The 20,274-nt window shown below is 51.5% G+C and overlaps 2 protein-coding genes across 3 annotated transcripts in view; one reads left to right on the top strand and one right to left on the bottom strand.

Annotated features, from left to right (window-relative positions):
* Nucleotides 1-654: 654 nt before the first annotated feature.
* Nucleotides 655-9,403, top strand: METTL21C (methyltransferase 21C, AARS1 lysine; the record flags this gene model as incomplete). Its single annotated transcript, XM_084234909.1, has 4 exons — nt 655-763; nt 5,419-5,570; nt 7,861-7,978; nt 9,009-9,403. 4 exons carry the CDS (start codon nt 655-657, stop codon nt 9,401-9,403), a joined length of 774 nt encoding a protein of 257 aa, XP_084091035.1.
* A 5,719-nt stretch (nt 9,404-15,122) lies between these two features.
* TPP2 (tripeptidyl peptidase 2) overlaps nt 15,123-20,274 on the bottom strand; it is a gene marked incomplete at both ends in the record, with an annotated part of 48,541 nt that continues 43,389 nt past the window's right edge. For both annotated transcript variants that reach the window (XM_084234362.1, XM_084234361.1), the window contains 3 exons: nt 15,123-15,212; nt 16,986-17,105; nt 18,840-19,047. In XM_084234362.1, coding sequence (XP_084090488.1) covers nt 15,123-15,212; nt 16,986-17,105; nt 18,840-19,047 — 418 coding nt within the window. The remainder of the gene's footprint in view (nt 15,213-16,985; nt 17,106-18,839; nt 19,048-20,274) is intronic.

The raw sequence follows: 20,274 nt of genomic DNA, 5'->3' as shown, positions 1-20,274 counted from the left end.
TCATTCCGATGCCCGCAGCCGGGCCTCTAGGTCTAAATCAGGTGTCGCTCTCCTGGGCCTCTCCAGCCGCCTTTGCTTTCCTGTTTCTCGCTGCTGCCCGAGGAGGCAGGCAGATGTTATTATCCCCTTTTTGCTGATGAGGAAATGGCAGAGCGCATTGCCAGGTGTCCGAGTGCGGAGCTCCAGCAGGCTCCTGGCTCAGCCCCAGAGCGTCCCACCATCTCACCATCAAACCGCAGACGAAGGGAAGGCAGCCTTGTGCCGGCCACGGCTGGCTCCTCAGCCCCGATGTCCTGAGCCCCTGGTGGTGCCTACAGATTTTCTGTGTTAAGATTTAGCTGCAAAGAGCTGTTGGAACTATATTGCAGAAATCCCTTTCAGAGCCCAGTCACGAGGGCCGGTGTCCTGGCTGCCGCCGGCTGGGTTTGCATTTCTTCAAGCCCAGATGAGGTCGGGGCATTTCGGGGATCTGTGTTCTCTGCAGGAGTGGACGGCAGAGCCTTGGCTGGCTGCCGGGGAACTAAGCCGTGAAGCAGGTGCTCTTTACAGCTCCGCAGCCGTGAAGGCGATAAGCTGCGCCTCCCGGAGTCCTGGAGCTGCAGACACGGCTGAGTGACCGGGGCCGGTCGGCTCTTCCTCGCCTGTGGCTCCGCGATGGACGGGCGTCTCAGCTCCCAGGGGCAGCCCAGCCCCCCAGGTGGCTGGGAAGAGGCGATGGTAGAGGAGCAGCTCCAGAAGGATGGCACCGGGGGACCCCCAGGAGGTAACCTCCTTCCTCACCTCAACGCCTCCCCAGTTGTTTGCGTGGTGATGGCATTTCCCGTTCACTTCGATAGTGGTTTCCATTCTCTTTTAACTCTTAATTTCTTTATTGCGGTGTCATGGACATAGAACCTTGGCTTCCGCTGACAGTTTCTGCATGCTTGCGGGTGCTGGGAGATGCGCCCCACAAGTCTGGTTAACATGATTTCATGAAGCTAAGTAGAAAAATGCCCTCGTGGGAGCCTCAGCATTGCATGCAAAGAAATCGTGAGCTTGTAATCATTTACTTTCAAAGTCCCCAGATTGGTTTTACCTTGCGTGTGAACCTAGGATTGTTCTATTTTTGCAATAATGACTTTGGAAAAGAAATGAAGTCTAGGGTCTGTCTGCTTTTCACCGATGCGTGTTCCTGGCACTGTCTGCCGGGAGCGAGCCCCTTAAAGCAAAGTGCGCTTCCCAATGGAGCAGTTGTAGGGGCCAGTTCTGGGCACAGACTCAGCGGTGATGAATAACAGACACACAGATGATCCCATAAAAGCCATGGCGTGGCATTTAAAACATCTACGATCATTTCAAGGGGTAAACTTAGGCCCCAGTTCCATGAAATCAGCATGTTGTTTATTTTTACGGAACTGTTTACCCAACGTGCAGCTCTACCTACCTCTAAAATCTGATCTAAAACTTCAGGGTAAAATGACAATATTGAATGTGCAGTAACATGTATTTCTTTATCTCTGTAGAACTTACATAATTTTTTTTTTATAGAGGCATGTTTTATTTATTTATTTGTTTGCTTTTTTTGTTTGTTTGTTTGTTTGCACAAGCACTGGGTACAGTCAGAAGCGCGGGAGGGTGAGAGAATTCACCAGAGCCAGAGCGGGGAGCAGAGCAGGCAGAAGGACCGAAGGACACTGCTGAGGGGAGCAGCGGGCGGCAGGAGAGGTCTGCGCGCCCTGCGGGACCCTCCTCCGGTGGCCGGGGAGCAGCCGGGGATCGAACCTGCGCCACGGAGGCCGCGGGCAGCTTCGCAACCCAGCGCTCAACCGCTGCGCCACCGGGGAGGCCCTATCTCTGTAGAACTTAAAAGAGTCAGGGGAGAATCTACTTTTTCCCAATGTCGCTGGGCAAGCAGAGCTGTCAGCTTGTTGTCTGTCTTTTCGTCTGTGAAATGACGAGCCGCTCAAAATCAGCCTTCGGCTTTTCCTACCGTCTAAGGAGCAAAATGAGCCCCCCTGACGGTGGGCAGAAGGGAGGGGAGGCGGGTCTGGGCGGCAGCTACTAGGAGGGCACCCTCAGCTGTTCTGGCTACTCCGTCACCAACTTCTGGGGTGCAGCTCTCCCCGACTTCCGGACCCCCTGACCTGCACCAGCTCCTGGATTTCTGGACTGTTGTGAGCTGGTTGTTACACATCACCGCTGCTGAAAGTGAAGTTACGTAAACTTACAGTGAAAAAGATTTTAGAATCTATTTTGTCAACTGTTTTTCATAGATAAGGGTATATAAAAAACAGGATAAATACGCCTCATCGGGGCTGACTGCTTTGTGGCTGCTCCTGAGGGTGCTGATGTCCACGGAGTGGGGATCCTGCGGGTGGGGGAGCAGAGGCACAGAGTTGCTGGTGACCTCCCCTGGTCCTTTAGCACAGCCCTGCAGAGGCTTCTCCCCCAAACTGGTTCACCGCCTGCACACCTGGGTCCATTCCTCCGCCTTGTTATAGTCCCCAAAACAGAATTCAGCATCAGCCTCTCAACCCCGTGCCGGGAGCGTGGGTCCTTCGGTCATTCATAAATCCCGGGTGGGTAGGGTCTGTGCCACGAGCCTCCACCCCAGCAGGCAGGCGACGGTCACGGATCTCTTCCTGCCCTCCCCGCCAGCCCAGCCCGGACCTGTGACACCAGGGACACGGTCTCAGCAGTGACTTTGCTAGCAGGTTCTTGCATGCTCAGTGAAGTTCCAGGGGTCTGGACACCCACATTCCAGTCAGGGCAGAGACTTCTCTAGCAGACCCGTGGCTAAGAACCGCTCTCTGGAGTCCCCCATCACGCTCATTTACATGCAGCTTCCCCCAAACCTTTCACACTGTGATCAAAGACTAATTGATTTTTTTATATAAAATGCAACAAGACTTTCTGGAACACCAAAGTGTACACACAAATAAAATATAAGCCCCGTATTTGGGGAGGTAAATACATTCAACGGACATTGACAAATGACGACGACCAATGACGCATGGCAAAGACCGATCAGTGCAGACATTTCTAGATGCTTCCTGCACGTTTCCTGCTCTCCTTACCTTGGCCGGGTCAGGCGGGTGTGCTGGCCAGCCCCGCAGACCTGCTCCAGGCCGCCTGGACTCCGCAGGGACCTGGCGGGCACCATGGGCAGCGGGGCCTGGTGAGCTTCCCCGAAGGCCCCTCCCTTTTGCTTCGTGTCCACACCCCGCCTCCAGCTCCAGCGCGCATTTCGGATTAGGGCGCTTCAGCTGCTAAGCTGACACTCCTGACAGCTGCTTCCCACAGCCCAGGTTCCACCCCTGGTTGGCGAGATGGAGGGACCTGGAGGCCATTATGCCGAGTGAAGAGATTCAGACGGGGAAGGACACATTGTTGTGGCAACCCGCTCAGGGCCGGCAGGGAGGCAGGGGAGCTGGGAGGTGGGCAGCGACTGCCCCCCCGGCCTTCCCCTCACGCCCACACTGCCTCTGGCTTCTCTCATAGCCTCCTCCTCAATCTCGGTCCGTCCTGACAGGTGCAAACCCCTCACGCGCCTCTTCTCGGCCCAGGTGTCCGGCATCGCAGGCGCGCGCGCCCACACGCACCTCTTGCCCGGGGGTCGGGGGAGCCCCGTGCTCAAGCTCCCAGGTGCTTTTCGCACCAGCACGATCTCATGTGTGGGCGGTGAAGCCTGGGCGGAGAGCGAGGCCGCAGGTGGTGGCGTGGAGGATGGTGGCCAAAGAGGCCGACTGGCTCCATTTCCCCGCACGCGTGAGCTGGGATTTCACTCACACGCGGCAAGTGGAGCTGCCCAGCAGCAAGTGAGCCAGGCAAAAACGAACTCTTAGAGGGCCTCCCTGCTGGCGCAAGGGGTGAGACACGATCTATGAAGCTGTCCCCAGCCACTGCAGCACGAGCTCGGTCCCCGGCCAGGGAGCTACCCACACGGCGCAGCAGACCTCTCCTGCCGCCCGCTGCTCCCCTCAGCAGTGTACTTTGGTCCTTCTGCCTGCTCTGCTCCCCGCTCTGGCTCTGGTGAATCCTCTCACCCCCACACCTCTAGCCTGTACCCCAGCTCTTGTATGCTGCAAGGGCAGGACTGGACACAGGGCAGGTTTTCTGATCCCATGCAGACCGGGTAAAGGAGGAGTCAGAGTCCTCAGTGTTTTTTTGCAGGTTTTTTATTGGGGTTCACCAGGCATATGGCAGACAGGGGTGCTGGGGGGCCGGGAGGCTGGCAGGCCTCCCAGCCCCCAGCAAGTCTTCACTCTATCTGGACTCTCCGGCCTTCTCTGCTTCTCTCTCGGCTTCTCTTTCGGCTTCTGCTGGCGTCCCCGTGACGCCGCCCTTAAAAGCCCAGTCTCAGCCCAGGTGAATCCCATCTACCTAGGCCCACACCCCACTCCAGGTGCCGCCATCAGGCATGCATTCAGGACCGCAAGGATCCATCATCTCTCCTGATGGCGGGAGGGCAGGAAAGCCTGACATTTTCTTTGCCCTACATATGCATAAATAATCTTTAAAAAAAAGCTCTTAGAGAGGCCAGTTTGGGGGTCCTCAGAGGGCACGAGGGTCGAGGGTGGGGTGTGGCTGCAGGGGCTGCTGTGGTGACGGATGGGCGCTGGGCTCCGGTGCCGGCGAGGCTGACGTCAGGGGCCGCCCTGGAGCGTCCATCATGCTGTGAACCAACGTGACCTCGTTACAAAATTTAAAAAAAAACAAATCCCCAGGCCTATCTCAGGCAGCAGAACTGGGTTCAGGAGCTCCCCCACCAAACTCCCCGCGGCAGGTACTGCTGCCCCCCAGTTCCCTGCTCAGCATCCTCACTGCAGACATCCCTGCTCGCTGCTCTGCTTATCCTTAGATGCTCTGCGAAGCTGCCACGGCCGAGCTCCGCCATGCCAGATGCCAGCCGATCAGGCGCTCTCTGCTCTCCCCTCAGGTGACACTTGAGAGCTCGGCTGGGTCACGAGTGCTGAGGAATGTTTGAAGGCATCGTAACTCAATAGCCAGCGCTCATCTGACACCCCCGCCCCCCAGGACTGTGGCGCCGGCTCCTCGGCTCCTCCTCGGTGACTTGCTCCTTTGCGGGAGCCTCTGCAGGCAGCCCTCGGGGAATGCGCTGGGTTGGCTTCACGTAAAGACCTGAAAATAGTCAGGGCCATGCGCGGGGCCGGGTGGCGCTGCCAGGACGCGGGTGGGGGGCGAGCCTGCCTCCCCGCAGGGCGGCGCACCCAGCCGCCCTCTGGCCTGCGGCTCTAGAGTTCAGGTCCCGTCTGAGCAGTGTCCCCGCCGCCCGGCTCGTGCCCCCGGAGCCGCGGTGCTGACGGGCTCGGCCCTTGGCGGGCGGACTGCTGGGGCCGCTCCTGCCCGGCCAGCGCCGTCCCCCAGATTCGCGCCGGGGCCACGAAGCGTGAAACCTGCTGGGTTTTCTCCCCCCAGATTCTAGCACAGCCGAGACATCTCTCCGGAGCCTCCAGAAATTTGTTCCCACCCATGACGCCAGCTACACGCAGGAGGACTACGAGTTTGCAGGCGAGAAGATCGTCCTTCGGGAGTCCCTGGAGCGTCTCGGGGCGCTGGTGTGGCCGGCGGTGAGCGCGCTGCCCCCCGGGGTGTCGGGGGCTCTGGGGGGGACTCTGAGCACTGCGCCCCAGGTGCTTTAACACACGGCTCCTCCCGTGAGGCCCCCAGTTTGGGTACGTCTGGGCCCCCCCAAACACAGCCTCTCTCCCAAAAGCATTGCTCTTCCTCTAAGCGGTTCCTTGAAACATTATTTTTTACATTAAAACGGACTCGACTAAACCGGGAGGTCGGAAGTTCAGACTAACGGTGAAGAAAAACCAGACTTGAGCCTTCAGGGGCCGCGGCATGCGCTTTGGGGCCAGGGCAGGGGCCTCGCCCCCAGGCCTGGCCTTCACCTCCACTCCCTGCAGCCGCCCCTCGGGGTGGCCAGGACGGGGCTCCTGCCCCCCGCGCCCCACTGGCCTTGCTCCGCATCCAGCGCCGTGGCGGCAGGCCCGGCGGGCCCTGCTCTGAGGACCCCAGCTACGTGGCTTCACTCAGCGGAAGCCGTTTCCAGCCTGCAGCTGGGGGGGCTCGGGGCGGGAGCTGGCTTGGAGCAGCTGTTCCGGGGCCTGGGGCCGGGGCGACCGTCCCCCCTGCTCCCCGCTGTTCTTCCAGCCGCTGCCCAGGGAGGCCCCGTCAGGGCGCTCCAGGTCCGGGGGGGCTGTGACCCCACACCAGGGCCTGGGCCTCCCTGAGGGTCAGAGTCGGGGGGTCAGGGGGTCGGGGTACTTGTGGCCAGGTAGAGGGGCGCCTTGGGAGGGAGCAGAGCAGGGCAGCCGGGGGGTCCCCTACGTAGGGCTCCTGCCCCCCGCCAGGGAAGCCCGGCTTCACACCTTGCCAGCGATTCTGGCTTCCTGGAAGCGCAGGCTTTGGCTGAGCGGAGACGTAACAGCAGATCTGAGGACCCGCGACAACTGGTCTTCCTGCTCCGTGCGTGAGCAGACTCCGGCAGGGCTGCGAGGGCCGGCGCCGGCTGCACCCCCACTTACCCCGCGGCCGTCTGCTGGGGGCCCTCAAAGCACGTGTGCTCTTGCCGGCCTGGGGACCCCCCCCCACACTGCCGCCGCGGGGTGAATAATGAAAGAACTGCCTTCCTCCCGCAGCCGCAGCAACCAGCACCCCCCCACCCCCTCCCCCGCCCCGTGCACCTGCTCTGTCTGCGCCTTCACGGCTCACCTGAGCTGTTCCACCTGCCGCCTTGGCCCGGTGCCGGCGCGTCTCCCCTCCCGGCCTGCGGGTGCGCATTTGTAGGTGCCCAGGTGCCTCTCCCTGGACCGCCCTGGCTCCTGGCAGGTGCCTCTTCTCTGTCCCTGACCGCCGAGCCCGGCCCCGCTCAGCCCAGGGCAGAGCCCAGGGTGCCCGCGCGGACTCCTCTCTCCGCTGGGGTGCGGGCAGCAGGACCGGGAGCGGCCGGGGCGGGCCTGCCCATCCTGCCAGTGGCTGGTGACGGCGGCTCATCTCACACGCTGGCCCCCACCCCTGCCAGGCCCAAGAAAGTGGGGTGTCAGGAGCCCCGGTGGTCGAGGGAGGGGGACCTACAAGCAGACACCCCCCGGAGAGCCTCCGCTGCTCTTCCCGGCACAAGGACACCCTCCTGCAGGCTCGTCTGGTCTCGCCCTCCGGGCCGGGGTGCAGCAGCTCCCGGGCATGATGCCAACTCCTCGGAGGCGCTGCTCCCGCCCTGGAAGGCCGGCAGGCGGAGGCGGGAGACAGTGAGAGGGGGAGGCTGGTTTCTGCGTGCAGGACTCCCCCGCCCTTGGACACAGGTCCTGGGTGTCCGCTGAGCCCTGGGTGGTCCCGGGGTGGCAGCCCGGGCGTCGGCGGGTGGCTTGTTAGAAACACACGGCCCGGGCCGGCTGCTGCGGGGCATGAGCCTCGTCCGCCAGCCCCGACCGCGGCCTGCGGGCCCGTGTGGGAGGCGCCCTGTGCCCGCGGCCGCTGGGGCAGAGCCCGGCTCGCTCGCACTGTAACAGAGGAGGCCGGACTCGGGGTCGGAGGAGCCCAGCCAGCCGCGCTCGACGGCGGGCAGAGGCCGCTCTGCGCCCCACACTCCTGGGCTGGGGGAGCACATCGTCTCACCCTGGAGCCCGCCGGCCTTTCTGCTGCAGGGGTTTGACGCACCTGTTCCTCGAGTCCCTCTGGTGCCTGACTTCCATGTCCCCGCAGTCCACACATGGCATTCAAGGGGCATTTTGGCTCTTCTGAATCCTCTAAACCCTGAGCCTCTTAATAACATGCTGTGGCATTAGACTAGGGGGCGGGGTGGTCCCTGGGGTCCAGGACTGCAACGGGCAGGTGACACCTGTGATGTTTCAGGCCGTAGCTTTGTGCCGCTACTTGGAGGAACACGCAGAGGAACTGAACCTCCAAGACGCTAAAATACTTGAGATCGGTGCTGGACCGGGCCTGGTCTCCATTGTGGCCAGTATCTTAGGTCGGTTGGTTTGTCTCTCCCTGACTTGCTTCGAAGGACCTTTCGAAGCACTTTCACTCCTGTGGCAGTGACAGGGACGGCTGGCGCAGTGCGGGCTGTGGTTCGGGTGTCAGCCAGGATGTCACTCATTGACACCCACCCCTCCACCCAGGACCCGCCACTGTCACCCCCAGAGGGGAGAGGCGTGCGCTCGAGGGCGTCAGGAGAGCTGCCTGGCTGAGCTTAGCATGCGAGGAAGTGGACGTTCAGGGGAGACTCACATTTCTGCCGCGAGCACCCACGCCGTGAGCCTCCTGCTTCTTGTTGCAACCATCGCAGCTCACGTTTTGAATAAAACAAGTGAGCTAGTCCAAAGCGAGGAAAGATTTATACTTAAAATGCAGGCCGAGATTTCCCGGGCACGGGGCACAAGTACGGCACCGTCCTGCGGCCCCGTGTGGGTCTCTCCCGGCCCCGCAGAAAGGGCGGCCCCACGTGCCCTGGTCGCTGGCCTTGAGTTCCCAAGGGTGAGTGTGAGAATTTAGCCAAGCGAGAGTCACACAAAATAGCTTGTCCTGGAAAGAGAAGTGGATGGCAAATTCCCTAGGTAAGAGATGATCTTCAGATAAAGAGAATTTTCCGAGGGAAACAGTGTGAATTATTCCATGAAGCAGATGCTAAGAACCTTGGTGTGTTTGGCTGATGATCCTGACCTCTCCTGACTTTGCATTACTGTCTAACTTGAAAGAGGGAGACGCGTTATTCCATCTCAGCGGCCCTTAACCCAAGGACTTTGCCACACACAGGCCATTTGGACGGGTCTGGAGACAACACTGAGCTTCAGGACTTGGGGGTGGGGTGAGGAGCTCCTGGCATCCCCTGGGCAGAGAGCAGGGAGGAAGCTGAACCTCTCACTGCACCTCTCAAGGCGCAGGGTCCCCTCCCCAAGAGGTCAAACATGCCCAGCCCCTGGCAATAGGGCCACAGCCGGGTTCTCTCTGTACGGTCTCCATGGCTGCCCAAATGCTCCCAGCTTCTCTCTCCCCCGCAGGTGCTGAAGTCACAGCAACGGACATGCCGGACGTCCTAGGAAACCTTCAGTACAACCTTTTAAGGAACACGCTGACGCGGGCGGCACACCTACCCGACGTGCGGGAGCTGGTGTGGGGCGAAGGCCTGGAGCGGCACTTCCCCAGGGCCACGTGCCACTACGACTACATCCTGGCCTCGGACGTGGTCTACCACCACCACTGCCTGCAGCCGCTGCTCGCCACCATGGCCCACCTCTGCCGGCCGGCGACGGTGCTGCTCTGGGCCAACAAGTTCAGACACAGCACCGATTATGAGTTTCTAGACAAGTTCAAGCAGGTTTTTGACACAACGCTCTTGGCTGAATTCCCTGAGTCGTCAGTCAAGCTTTTCAAAGGCACCCTGAGATGGGACTAAACGAAAGCAGATGCCTTCCAAACCTCCTCGCGCCTCTGGGCCGGCGGCAGGGGCGCTGCCGGTGACAGACTCTCGGACACGCTAGAGAAGGTCATGCATTCAAGCGGCCTGCAGACCCAGAGCAGACATTACTTGATGTTGCCGCAGCTTCTAAGTATCTAAGACGATCTGGTGGCTGAATCTCTACAGACCCTTCAGACTGTACAAGGAGAGGCGATTGAGCCATAGGCTTAACGGATTAACCGTCGAAAATATGGAGGAAAAAACAAAAAATATGAACAGTGCTGGAATCAGGAAAGGAATAGAGCTTGTCTCAGGAATCTTAGGAGAATTTACTTCTCAAGAATTCTTCTGTGTCAATTGCCTGGATTTTGTCCAAGTTTACATTGCTGGATATTTTTTTTTTTTTTATGCTTAAAATCAGTAGAAAATTAGGAATGAGATTTTTGTTTGGTAAAAGCTACAAAAAGTTCTAAAGTAATTATCAGTAAATTATTAAATGTTAAGAGCCTCTGCTCTGAGACGGTGGGGGGGAAACCCAACTATCACCATTTGTCTTCAACATTACCCTAGAGATTCTCGTTTATGCATCCCCGGGAGCAGAAGTGTCCCTCGGTTCTTGACGCGCCATTTCCCCTCTTGTATGGACTTAGTCTGCTCCAAACAGGGTGGCCTCTACTGGGACACTTCCAGGGCTTATTGACTGGGGTCCAGCTTGATCCGCAGAGACAGCAGGGCTCTGACAGAAGGCAGAGGCTGCAGGTGGCTGGGCCTCCCTGTGCGGCTCATACCCCACTCACAGCGCCCCACGGCCCTGGTCTTTCTAGGAATTACAGTTCAAAGCAGATGTTGCTGTCTGAGGCAGAAGCAAAGGCAGTCACCTTCATTCTGAGACACTGTGATCTGAGCAAGACTTTACCCCTTGGAAGAGCTAAGTAATAACTCCAGACACAGCCCTCTCCTTCTAGCAGAGAACTGGAGCACAGCTTCAGCTTCAGCATAAACTAAATTGTAAACTTGGATGCTGTACAGCGACCTGCATTAAAAAGCTCCCTCCCCGCCTCTCTCCCTCCCAGCGGCGGTCACCCTCCTTTGCCCTCCCAGGAGAGGGTGGGTGGGCGCCAGGCCCAGCAGCATATCCGGTCAGCAGGCTGCTATCCTGGCCTGTCAGGTGGGCCCCCTTGGGCCCCAGACCCTCCTGGAGATATCCAAAACCCACCTTGGGCTTAATTTCTTTCCACTTAAAAAAAAATAAAGCACGAGCCAAACCCAAGGAATAAAGGGTGAAATTAGGGTGAATAGAATTTTATATAAAAACCAGAGTTGAAGGATCCAAAATTGACTGGACCATGACATATGCAGAAGACAGAGTATTGTAAAATAAACGTACTACCAGGAGTTCCTAAGCTTGCAATTACATTAAAATTGGACACCAAAGTCACGTGCTAAAAAAAATGGCTTTTTCAGAACTCCAGAAATTAACCCAAGGTGGGCAGCAGCAACCTGAGGCATGTCCACTCCAAAGGGCCGATCTTTAAAGACCAGTGCAGGTGCGGTGGCTGTAAACCGCCCTGCCCCCACCCATTCTCCCTGCTCCCACCCCATCGTCTCCCAGCTCCAGCTCTTCTCCTCTCAGCCCCACCCTCTCTCCACGGCAGCCCTGGAGGCCAGACTGGACGTAGATCTCTTAGGCCCAGACACTTTTTCCCAGGGAGTGTTTGTCTAGATAATTAAAGGCAACTGTTGAATTCAGCAACCGCCTGAAATAGTGGGTAACAGTTGAGGCTGATGAAAAGGCTTGAAAGGATATGCTGGGAGTGAGATGTTCCCAGGGACTTTGGGCACACTGAAGGGCGGGTGTATGGTAGGCCTGACCACATCCTCAGGAAAGACTCCCGGCCCCAGGCTCCCACCTCGGGCTCACCCTGAGACTCTCTGCAAACAGGAAGTTAGAGTTGCCTGCTGAGGAGCCCCGTGGAGCAGACTTGCAGGCATCCCAGGCCTGTGAGGAGCTTGAAGCAACCAATTACCCGACTACTCAGCTAAGGGAGATTTCAGTGGCCAAGCACAACAAAAAATATCTTATGAAATTAGTTCAGAAAAGTTAGTAAACAACACACAGCAACAAAATTCCTAGGGGTGGGGAGATCATGACTTCCAGTTACATTACCTAAAATGTCCAGTTTTCAACAAAATAAATTTTAAGATATACCACAAAACAAGGTAATGCAGACCACATTCAGGAAAAAAGGCAACCCAGGGAGGCTGTCCCTGAGAAAGCTCAGATGTTGAACTTGATTTGAGCTATTTTAAGTGTGTCCCAAGTAAATGAAACAGTATCTAAAGAGCTACAGGAAATGATATGATCCATGAGGATCTCAGAGACAGAAATTATGGAAAAAGAACTATGTAAAAAACTCCTGCAGTTGAAAATTACAGTAACTGAAATGAAAACTTCATTGAAAGGGATGCCAAGAGTAGATCTGATCAGGCAGACATGAAATCAGAGAACTTAGAAGACAGGTCATTCGAGATTTTCCAATCTGAAAAAGAGTATGAAAAAAGAAGGAAAACGAAAGCCTCAGAGGCTGTGGGACACTATCAAGGAAAAACACCTTTCTCATAATGGGGTCCTAGAAAGAGGGAGGAAAGGGTAGAAAGAGTCTGAAGAAACAACGGCAAAGAGATTCCCAAATTTGATTTAAAACAACCTCTACATCCAAGAAGCTCAAGCTCAACAAATTCAAAAAAGGATAAAATCAGAGCTCCACACCCAGGTGAATCAGAATCAAATCTTTAGATGTGGCCTCCTCCCCTGTCCCAGCAAAACAGAAACAACCCAGAACCTTAGAAGCATTCAGAAAAGCAACTTGTCACTTACAAGGATCAGTAAGAGGAACAGTTGGATGGAGGCCAGATGGAAGAGGGATGGTATTTTAAGTGCCATCGACCAAGAATTCTATTGCTATAACCAGCAAAACGATTCTTCAAAAATGAAGGCAAAATTAAGGAATTGCCAGATAAACAAAGAGTGAGAGAGCATGTTGTCAGCAAATCTGCCCTACAAGAAATACTAAAAGGCATCCTTCTGGCTGAAATGAAAGGACACTAGCTGATAACCTGAAATACAATGAAAAAATAAAAAGCACCGGTAAAGATCACATAGGAAAATACAATAGAGACATTGTCAAGTATTTTCGTGTTTGCAAATTTCTAAAAACACTTCTCTGATTTTAGAAGACAACTGCATAGAGTAATGTCTATGAATATTTCAATGTACAGAGATGTAACTTTATGATACAACAGTATAATGGATGGGGGAGGGAATGAAGGTACAGGAGAAGAAAGCTTTTGTAGGTCACTGAAATTAAGTTGGTATTAAATCCAGCTAGATTGCTCCAATTGCAGGGGCTTACAAAAAAAAAAAATCAATCCCCAGAGCAACCCCTAAAAAAGATAAAAACATAATGAGAAAAATGATAATTAAAATGGTACACTAAAAAATATGACACAACGGGAAGGGGGGGGGATATAACACAAAATATGGGAGTAGTAAAAGACTATGACAAAAGGGTATAAGACAATGAAAAATAGAAAAATGGCAGACAGAAACACTCTTATCAGTAATTACACTAAGTATAAATGGATTAAACACTGCAATGATAAGGCTGTGTATAAGAGATACTCTAGATTCAGGTAAGTTGAAAGTAAAAGGACAGAAAAATATAGACCAGGCAAATAGTCACCAGGGGGCTGGAGTGGTTATACTAACATCAAAGGAAACACACTCTAAGCCAGAAGTTGTTATTAGTAACACAGAAGGACATTTTATGATTAGCGGATTAATTCATTAAGCTATCAACCACATTATACACATAAATCCATCTCAAAATTCATGAGACAAAACAGGACTGAAGGGACAAATCAAGTAAGGTTTCAATACCTCACATCCAATAATAGACAAAACAGGCTACACAGAGGATGTTAGGTCACAAAACAAAGACTGAATACATTTAAAAGGATTGAAATTATACCAAGTAAGACATCACACAAATGAGTAGATGTGGCTGAGTTCCAATAAAAAGTTTATCTACAAACAGGCAGCTGTCCAGTTTTGACACTATGCTCTAGTCCCTGGTCTCTGCTCTAGAAGACACTTATGAGGAATGGTAAAAGCTGGGCTGAACAAGGGGCCCTGTAATTACCCACCAGTCACTCAGCCAGTCAATCAGCAGTACGACTGAGAGTCATCCTACCCTTTCTCAATTTCCTCATAGGACTCAACCTGCACACTTTGGGACCTGTATGTATGTAGGTAAAGCATGCGTGCTTGTGTGAGAAGACGCATGTGGCTGTTCATGGATGCACTCCAAATGATAAATGGCTTAGGACTGTATAAAAAGTGTTTGAATACATATTTGTATTATTTCATAAAGTCTCTCATGTTTTTATCAGATAAATGGCCCATTATCAAGATACAGTTATGAATGGCTAGACAAGAGTACTGGCAGGTATTCTGCAGCAGTAAATTCTAAGGGAATAAGATTTAAAAATCATACACACAAACACGCTTGCCATAAGTGCGTAGAGGTCTTTTAATATTGTCTATGTGTGTCTTTTTATTTCATGGAGACAGGATTAGAGAAGCAAGGATAGTAGCCAGAAACATAAAAATAATAAGTTAACATACATAAAAGTTAATCACATGAGAATTGGAACTATATCCAAATAATTGCAACCTACAGAAACATTATAAAATAAATTACCTCATAATATGTTGAATTTTTTGCCTAAGGATTTAATGTATCATTTCTGTTCTAACCCCCAACTTTATGAAAAACTAAGACCAACTTTAAGAAGGTTCAATATTCATTTTTATTATTTATAAAAAAAATTAAGGTATCAGAGTGCATTATGGTGTATTGTGATCTTGGTTTTCGCACATTTATTCACGTGTTTACATTATTTCAACTTTCAATAAACATACCATATGTGTATCTTTACAATACCTGATAAATATTTAGCTGTCTGGCACTCACACATGTATGATTAGTTCATTCAGATGCTGCACGTCAAGAGGATGCTAGAGATGATTGGCCTGAAATAACTCCAAGATGTGAGGATCTACAGAAGGAAGCACTTATGCTCCAGCAACTGCCACGCATTTATTTGTGCCGGTTTTTTATTTTTTCCCCTCAATTGAATGTAAACTTTTGCCAAAAGCAAAAAAACAAAAAAAAAAAAACAAACTGAAATGAAGTTCGGTTACTTTTTAGTCCAATAAATAATTTTAGCTACGCTTAATGTAGCTTTTTTAAGGCCTTCATACAATTTGAAAAAATTAAAGTCGAGCATGTTAAAACCCTGTTCATTTATAAAATAAAAAATAGAATTTTACAGGTTTGCAGTTAAAAGTTACTGTTGAGAACCTACATGCACATGAACAGCTGCGACCCAGATGAGAGTCCGTGGAGCTGGCAGTCAGGGCACAGCCCGTGTCCGCAGCGGGAGGCATTAAGAAAACACCATGATGCCAGAGGCCTAGCCTTACATGTATTAAGCCACACGCCAGCGAATTCTCTGATAAATACACATCATTTTAATAATCAGTATTTGATAGTGGATGAAACATGCATTAGACTAAAAATGCCACAAATTTGTTTTTAGATCCATTCACTATAAAACTTTCTTTTGTAAAAGGTAAAGTCTGGTTCCTAATTTAGAATACACAGTAGTCAGGAGGATACATGATGGGGAGCCAGTTTTCAGTGAAAGATGCACAGTGGGTCCACCCAAGTAACTTCATCAGCTGTAACAAAAGACAACGACATGTTGTTAAGGAACAGGAGTTCCACAAGCCCAAGGCTCAGGGTCAATCCGGTACGTCACATTTAGTGCTAACGGAGCAGTGGGACTTTTCTCCCATCCCGCCCCACAGCGACCCTCCTTCCTACCAGCAGATCCACCAGCTTTCCCACCAACCAGCCCTACCTGGGAGAACATCGTCATCCCTTCTTGCTGTCTTTTCTGCTGACCTTTCTGTCTGTCCTCCTTTCTTCTGACTTAATTTACCTTCCCCGTTCCTTTCTAGCAACCGTTTCCTTTCATTCTTTTTTCTGAGAGCCTACTGCAAGTCAAACACTGTTCTTAGGGGCTTCAGGAAGACAGCACTGAACAAACTCACTTCCCACTTCCAGGAATCATATGTTCTATTCAGGAAAACCAAATAATAAATAAGCAAACTGGTGAATAAATAAATAAACAGATAATTTTCAAGACACCTATGAGGACTACAGGACCAACACAACTTGCTCTGGCAATCTCAGGGAAGAGCGATGGTCAAGACAGGGACCTCGAGAGGTGGCATTTAAGTTGAGACTTAACAAGTGGAAACCTACTCTGTGAACTCGGGCAGAGCTCTCTGCACAGCGGGAACGGCTCGCTTCTTTGGTGGGGGAGGGCGTGGCTGCCTCTCCGCCAAGCACAGAGGCTGGCGCGCAGAAGCAGGGCAAATAAGGGGCAGTGAGATGGGAGACCCGGCTCGCGCAGAAGGAGGGAGCCGGAGCACATGGCCTGGTGGGGCCCGGAGTGAAGTGTGAATCTGACTCTGAATCTGAGGATGCTTCCCTGGGAGTCAAAAGCTATGTTTTCTGGCTGCTGTGGGAGAACAGACCGCAGGGGAGCAAGGGCGGGGGAAAGGCTAGAAGACTCCCCGCCATGTCGAGGGACCACCACCTTCTCCAAGGCAAGTGCTCAGAGTCCAGTCTACGAGACGCGAATCCCACTATACACAGCAACAGCTCCAGGGGTCTGCTGAACCTACTCAAAAACCTCACGCAGATTAAATGAGAACAGCTTCTACTTTGGACTGAGTGGTAAAGGTGCCCAGGAACGTTCTAAGAGTACAGCTATCCTTTAGTTTCCCATCGTTATCGAAAATGTCTACAGGAACCTATGGTCAGTTTTACCTGTAAAGACCACTTTCAATGTAAGACCAGGCCCGGGGCAGGGCCAAACCTCCCACTTCCATCTCGCCTTTGGGCCTAACCAATTACATGTGTACAAAGACAGGTGAGGCTAAAGTAATTCCTGCTGAGTTCAACTTAAGTTTTTATACTTGACAATTAACTTGTGCAGAAAGCTCAAATACAGAATTTCTCTGTATATAATGTATGATAAAATAACAAAATGGTTTATCATTTCATATGAGGAAAAGAACAAATATAAACTCTGAAAATAAAAACATTTTAGAATTGGGTTAAACATGTACTGAAGAGGAATTGCTTCTTTCACGAAGAAAAACTGTCTTCTAACTATACAAAATTCATAATGCATTTTGGTCTAAGTTGAAAATACTTGAGGCTACATAAGTTTTCTGGATAGGAGCGGAACATCTTATAAATTTAAGCAGCTTACTGGCCGTCTCGTGTGCATTTATTTTACAGTTCACATCTCGTGAATCAGTATTATTAGTCCCAATAAAATCAATACTGTTACACCAGGCTACAAGGCTTTTAAGCTACTGGGCCCATTATGCAATACTGAAGTGACATTTAACACTCATGATTAAAGTATCACCTACCTGAATACAATTTTTCCAGTTTTCTTTTGTTGGCTTTTCTTCCACAAGTTTAGTTGCAAACTTAAGGCCTCTCCCATACATTTTATTTACCAATGCATGCTTGTATGCGAATGTCAAAACCTGCAATATAAAACAAGATGAAGCTTATCTGTGAATTATTTACATCGCAAGGCAAAAGGCTTTAATAGAAGTGCAGCTTTTAAAAGGATCAAGTTACATGAAACAAATTTTAAAAAGAACAATTCCAATCTTCAAAGAACTGGGAATTCCACAGAACAGAGCATTTACTTTGTGGAGGAAAATTACAATAAACTACAAATTGTTGGAATCCATCACCAAGCTAATCTTTAGGCAAAAGACAGCAGAGCAAACATAAATCACAAAGATGCACATTTGGATAGAGGTACCACACTATAAAGAGTCACTGTAAGTTGCGAAAATTATAAAATAGCAGTAACCAACACACCATCCTATCAGATAACTATGATTTTACCTTCAGCCGCTTCCTTTTTGTATGTTTTGTGCCTTTAATTATTCCATTTGGCAACTCTACTTGTAGCCATTTATTTATATTTTCGGTTTCCACTTTTAAAATACGGAGATTGTTTTCAAAGAAAGGCATCCTGTCATATTTATTTGTATTCTTGAGATTAAAGTGTTCAAAACCTGCTGTTGTGAGTGAATAGGCAGGTCTACAACGCAAGCTTGCCAATGCAGCAGTGTTATGCAGGAAAAGATTCACAACGATTTTATTAAGATGTTCACCAAGTGTTTATTGACTTGTTGCTTCTTATTGATCTTTTTCCAGCAGTGAGCACAGTGGCTGGCACATAGCAGACAGGTGAGAACTGTCAGAAGTAATAGCAAACACGGTTGCCACCCTTCCAGGCTCTTAATTCAGAAATGCCCGTGGAAGGGAGCGTGCGGCCGTCCTCACTCAACAACTAGGAGCCTGAAGCACGGAACTGAGTAACTTGCCCCAGGTCACCAGGGATAAAGGCATGGTGCAAATCAAACTCCAGGGGTCTCATTTGCGATCTAAATTCTAACCCCGGCGTGGACTGACTCAGTTTCCTAGATACGGCTGTGCCCTTCTCTACGTGCGGTGCGCTCGGTGCTGGAAAAAACCAAGCGCGCAGGAAGACTTTTCTCCTACTTCCAGAGTCCCTTCCTCCAAATCAGCCAGATTAACCCCGAAAACAAGCAGCAACCTACGAGAACAGCACAGGTTTGTGAGGCGGGCAAGGAGCATTCCACTGATTCCGCTTGTCTTTCCTCTCTCCAGAAGGAAGGAAGAGAGACAAGTTGTTACTATGGGATCTCTACTGTAAAAATTAGAACAAGAGAGCTGAACAGGATTTCGAATGCTTTATCACCTGAATTTCCAAGGGTGCATCAATGTTTCTTTTTCTAAAGTAGAGTCTGAAACCGTTTGGCTATAAATATGATGGAAATTATTTGGAAGTTGAAGGGTTTTGAGAAAAGAACCCAAACGAATCAGAACACACTCCTTTCTCACCCCCACAACCCAGCACACAGACGCGGGGCTGCACGCAGACATCTGCCAGGCGACGTTCTTCGTCGTAACGCCGTACGAGCCTGGCGGAACCAGAACACCGCCACGCTTTCCCGAACCGGTGGAGGGCGAGTGGCTAAGCAGCCACTTTGCAGTTAGATCAATGGTGCAGTCGCCTTAAAACAGGGCAGACAGACACAGCAGCCTCCTCAGAGCCAGCTCGGAGGCTCTCCCCTCCCCTGCTCCTCGGCCAGTCAGCTGTCACGCAGGCGGCCGCGGGCAAAGTGGGGAAGCAGGAACCAAGGTCTGAGCACGCGGCGCAAGAAGCTGGAAGGTACCTTATTGTCAAAAAGGTCAGTCCATTTTGTAGTTTCCCAAAAAGTCTCAGTCAGGGACTCCAGAACACTGTCTCCTTCGTCCTCTCTCCCCTCCGTGTCCCCCGAAACAGCCCCCTCCTGGTCCTGGGCCTGCAGCAGGTGGTCGGCCAGGGCGCAGCCTTTCCTACACAGGGCATCGACGAGGGTAGACTTCTGCTTGTCCATGTCACTGCACCGGATCGAAAACATTTCGTGTGAACACACCTTTTTTTTAGAAGTACAGCGTTATCTGAAATTACATTCATGCATCTTTTGCCTAAGATTTATAATGCAGAAAGAGCATAGACATGTGTAGTGCAGATCAAGTTTCTTATTTCTAAATAAACATGAAACAAGCCACTAGAGTGCACGTATCGATTAGATCATGTGGGCTAACTGCACTTGGCTGAAGCAAAATGCCACAAGCGATGAGACCTGAAAGATGCTCTGACTCTAGATCTTTCCGCTACGACTGTTTAAGCTCTAGGTTTCTGCTGCACAGCAACCCCTGCATGCGTGTCTGTGTGCGTGTACACACGTCCCTCCTGCCATGAGCTTTCAAGTATGAGCAGAGCCAAACTCAATGCTTACCCTGAACACACCAGCAACTGGTTTAGCATGTTAACATAGTCACTCATTTCTAATCAAAATAATCCTACGAGGAAGATACTGTCTATTACCCACCCCCCCATTTTCAAAGCAGGAGACTGAGGCACAGAGTTCAGCTGATTTATTCGGGGCCCCGCAGTGGGGCCGCTCAGCTCTGCGCTCCCGGCAGGCATCTGTTTTCTTCTGATGCATTCCCAAGTGCCAGCACGGAGCCCAGCACAGAATCAGTCAATCAATCACTGTTGAATGAAAACAAGTAGCTACCTAGACTCCAGGGGATGAGTTCATCTCTGGTGTGCTTATCTGAGGCACTTTTTGTTCAACTCCTCTGACAGGGGTGAAGACAGTGAGGATTGAAAGTGCCAAGGGAGTGAGCGCGAGGCCTTCAGACATGGGAAGAACAACTCACCAAGGTAAGAATGATTCCGAAGGGCCCAGGGAAATGGGGCACACACCAATTCTGCTGGGACTACAGTCAACGATGATTAGCAGGAAGTAAACAAAATGGGACAACCCCCCACCCCCAAAGCAACCCAAAAGCTTCTTACAACTGGTGACAACCCTAACCCTGATACACGTGCGACACGGATGCCGACGTTATCAGCTGAGAGCCCCAAAGCTTACAAGGGCCGGCTTTCACTCTCTTTTTGGGAAGTGTGAGCGGGGACCGCTTGGTTACGACTTAGGAAGAGAAGGATTTATGAGTCGGGACATTACAGATGGCATTTGTTCCATGCCCCCTCTTTTAGATGCGAGGAAACACCAGAAATGTCCGGGCAGTTCTTTCTTTATGCCTCAAGGCAACCCT

This window comes from Talpa europaea (genome assembly GCF_964194135.1).
Source record: "Talpa europaea genome assembly, chromosome: 6".
NCBI classification, from domain to species: domain Eukaryota; kingdom Metazoa; phylum Chordata; class Mammalia; order Eulipotyphla; family Talpidae; genus Talpa; species Talpa europaea.
The sequence above is the reverse complement of the archived record's forward strand: the minus strand, read 5'-3'. Positions and strand labels throughout refer to the sequence as shown.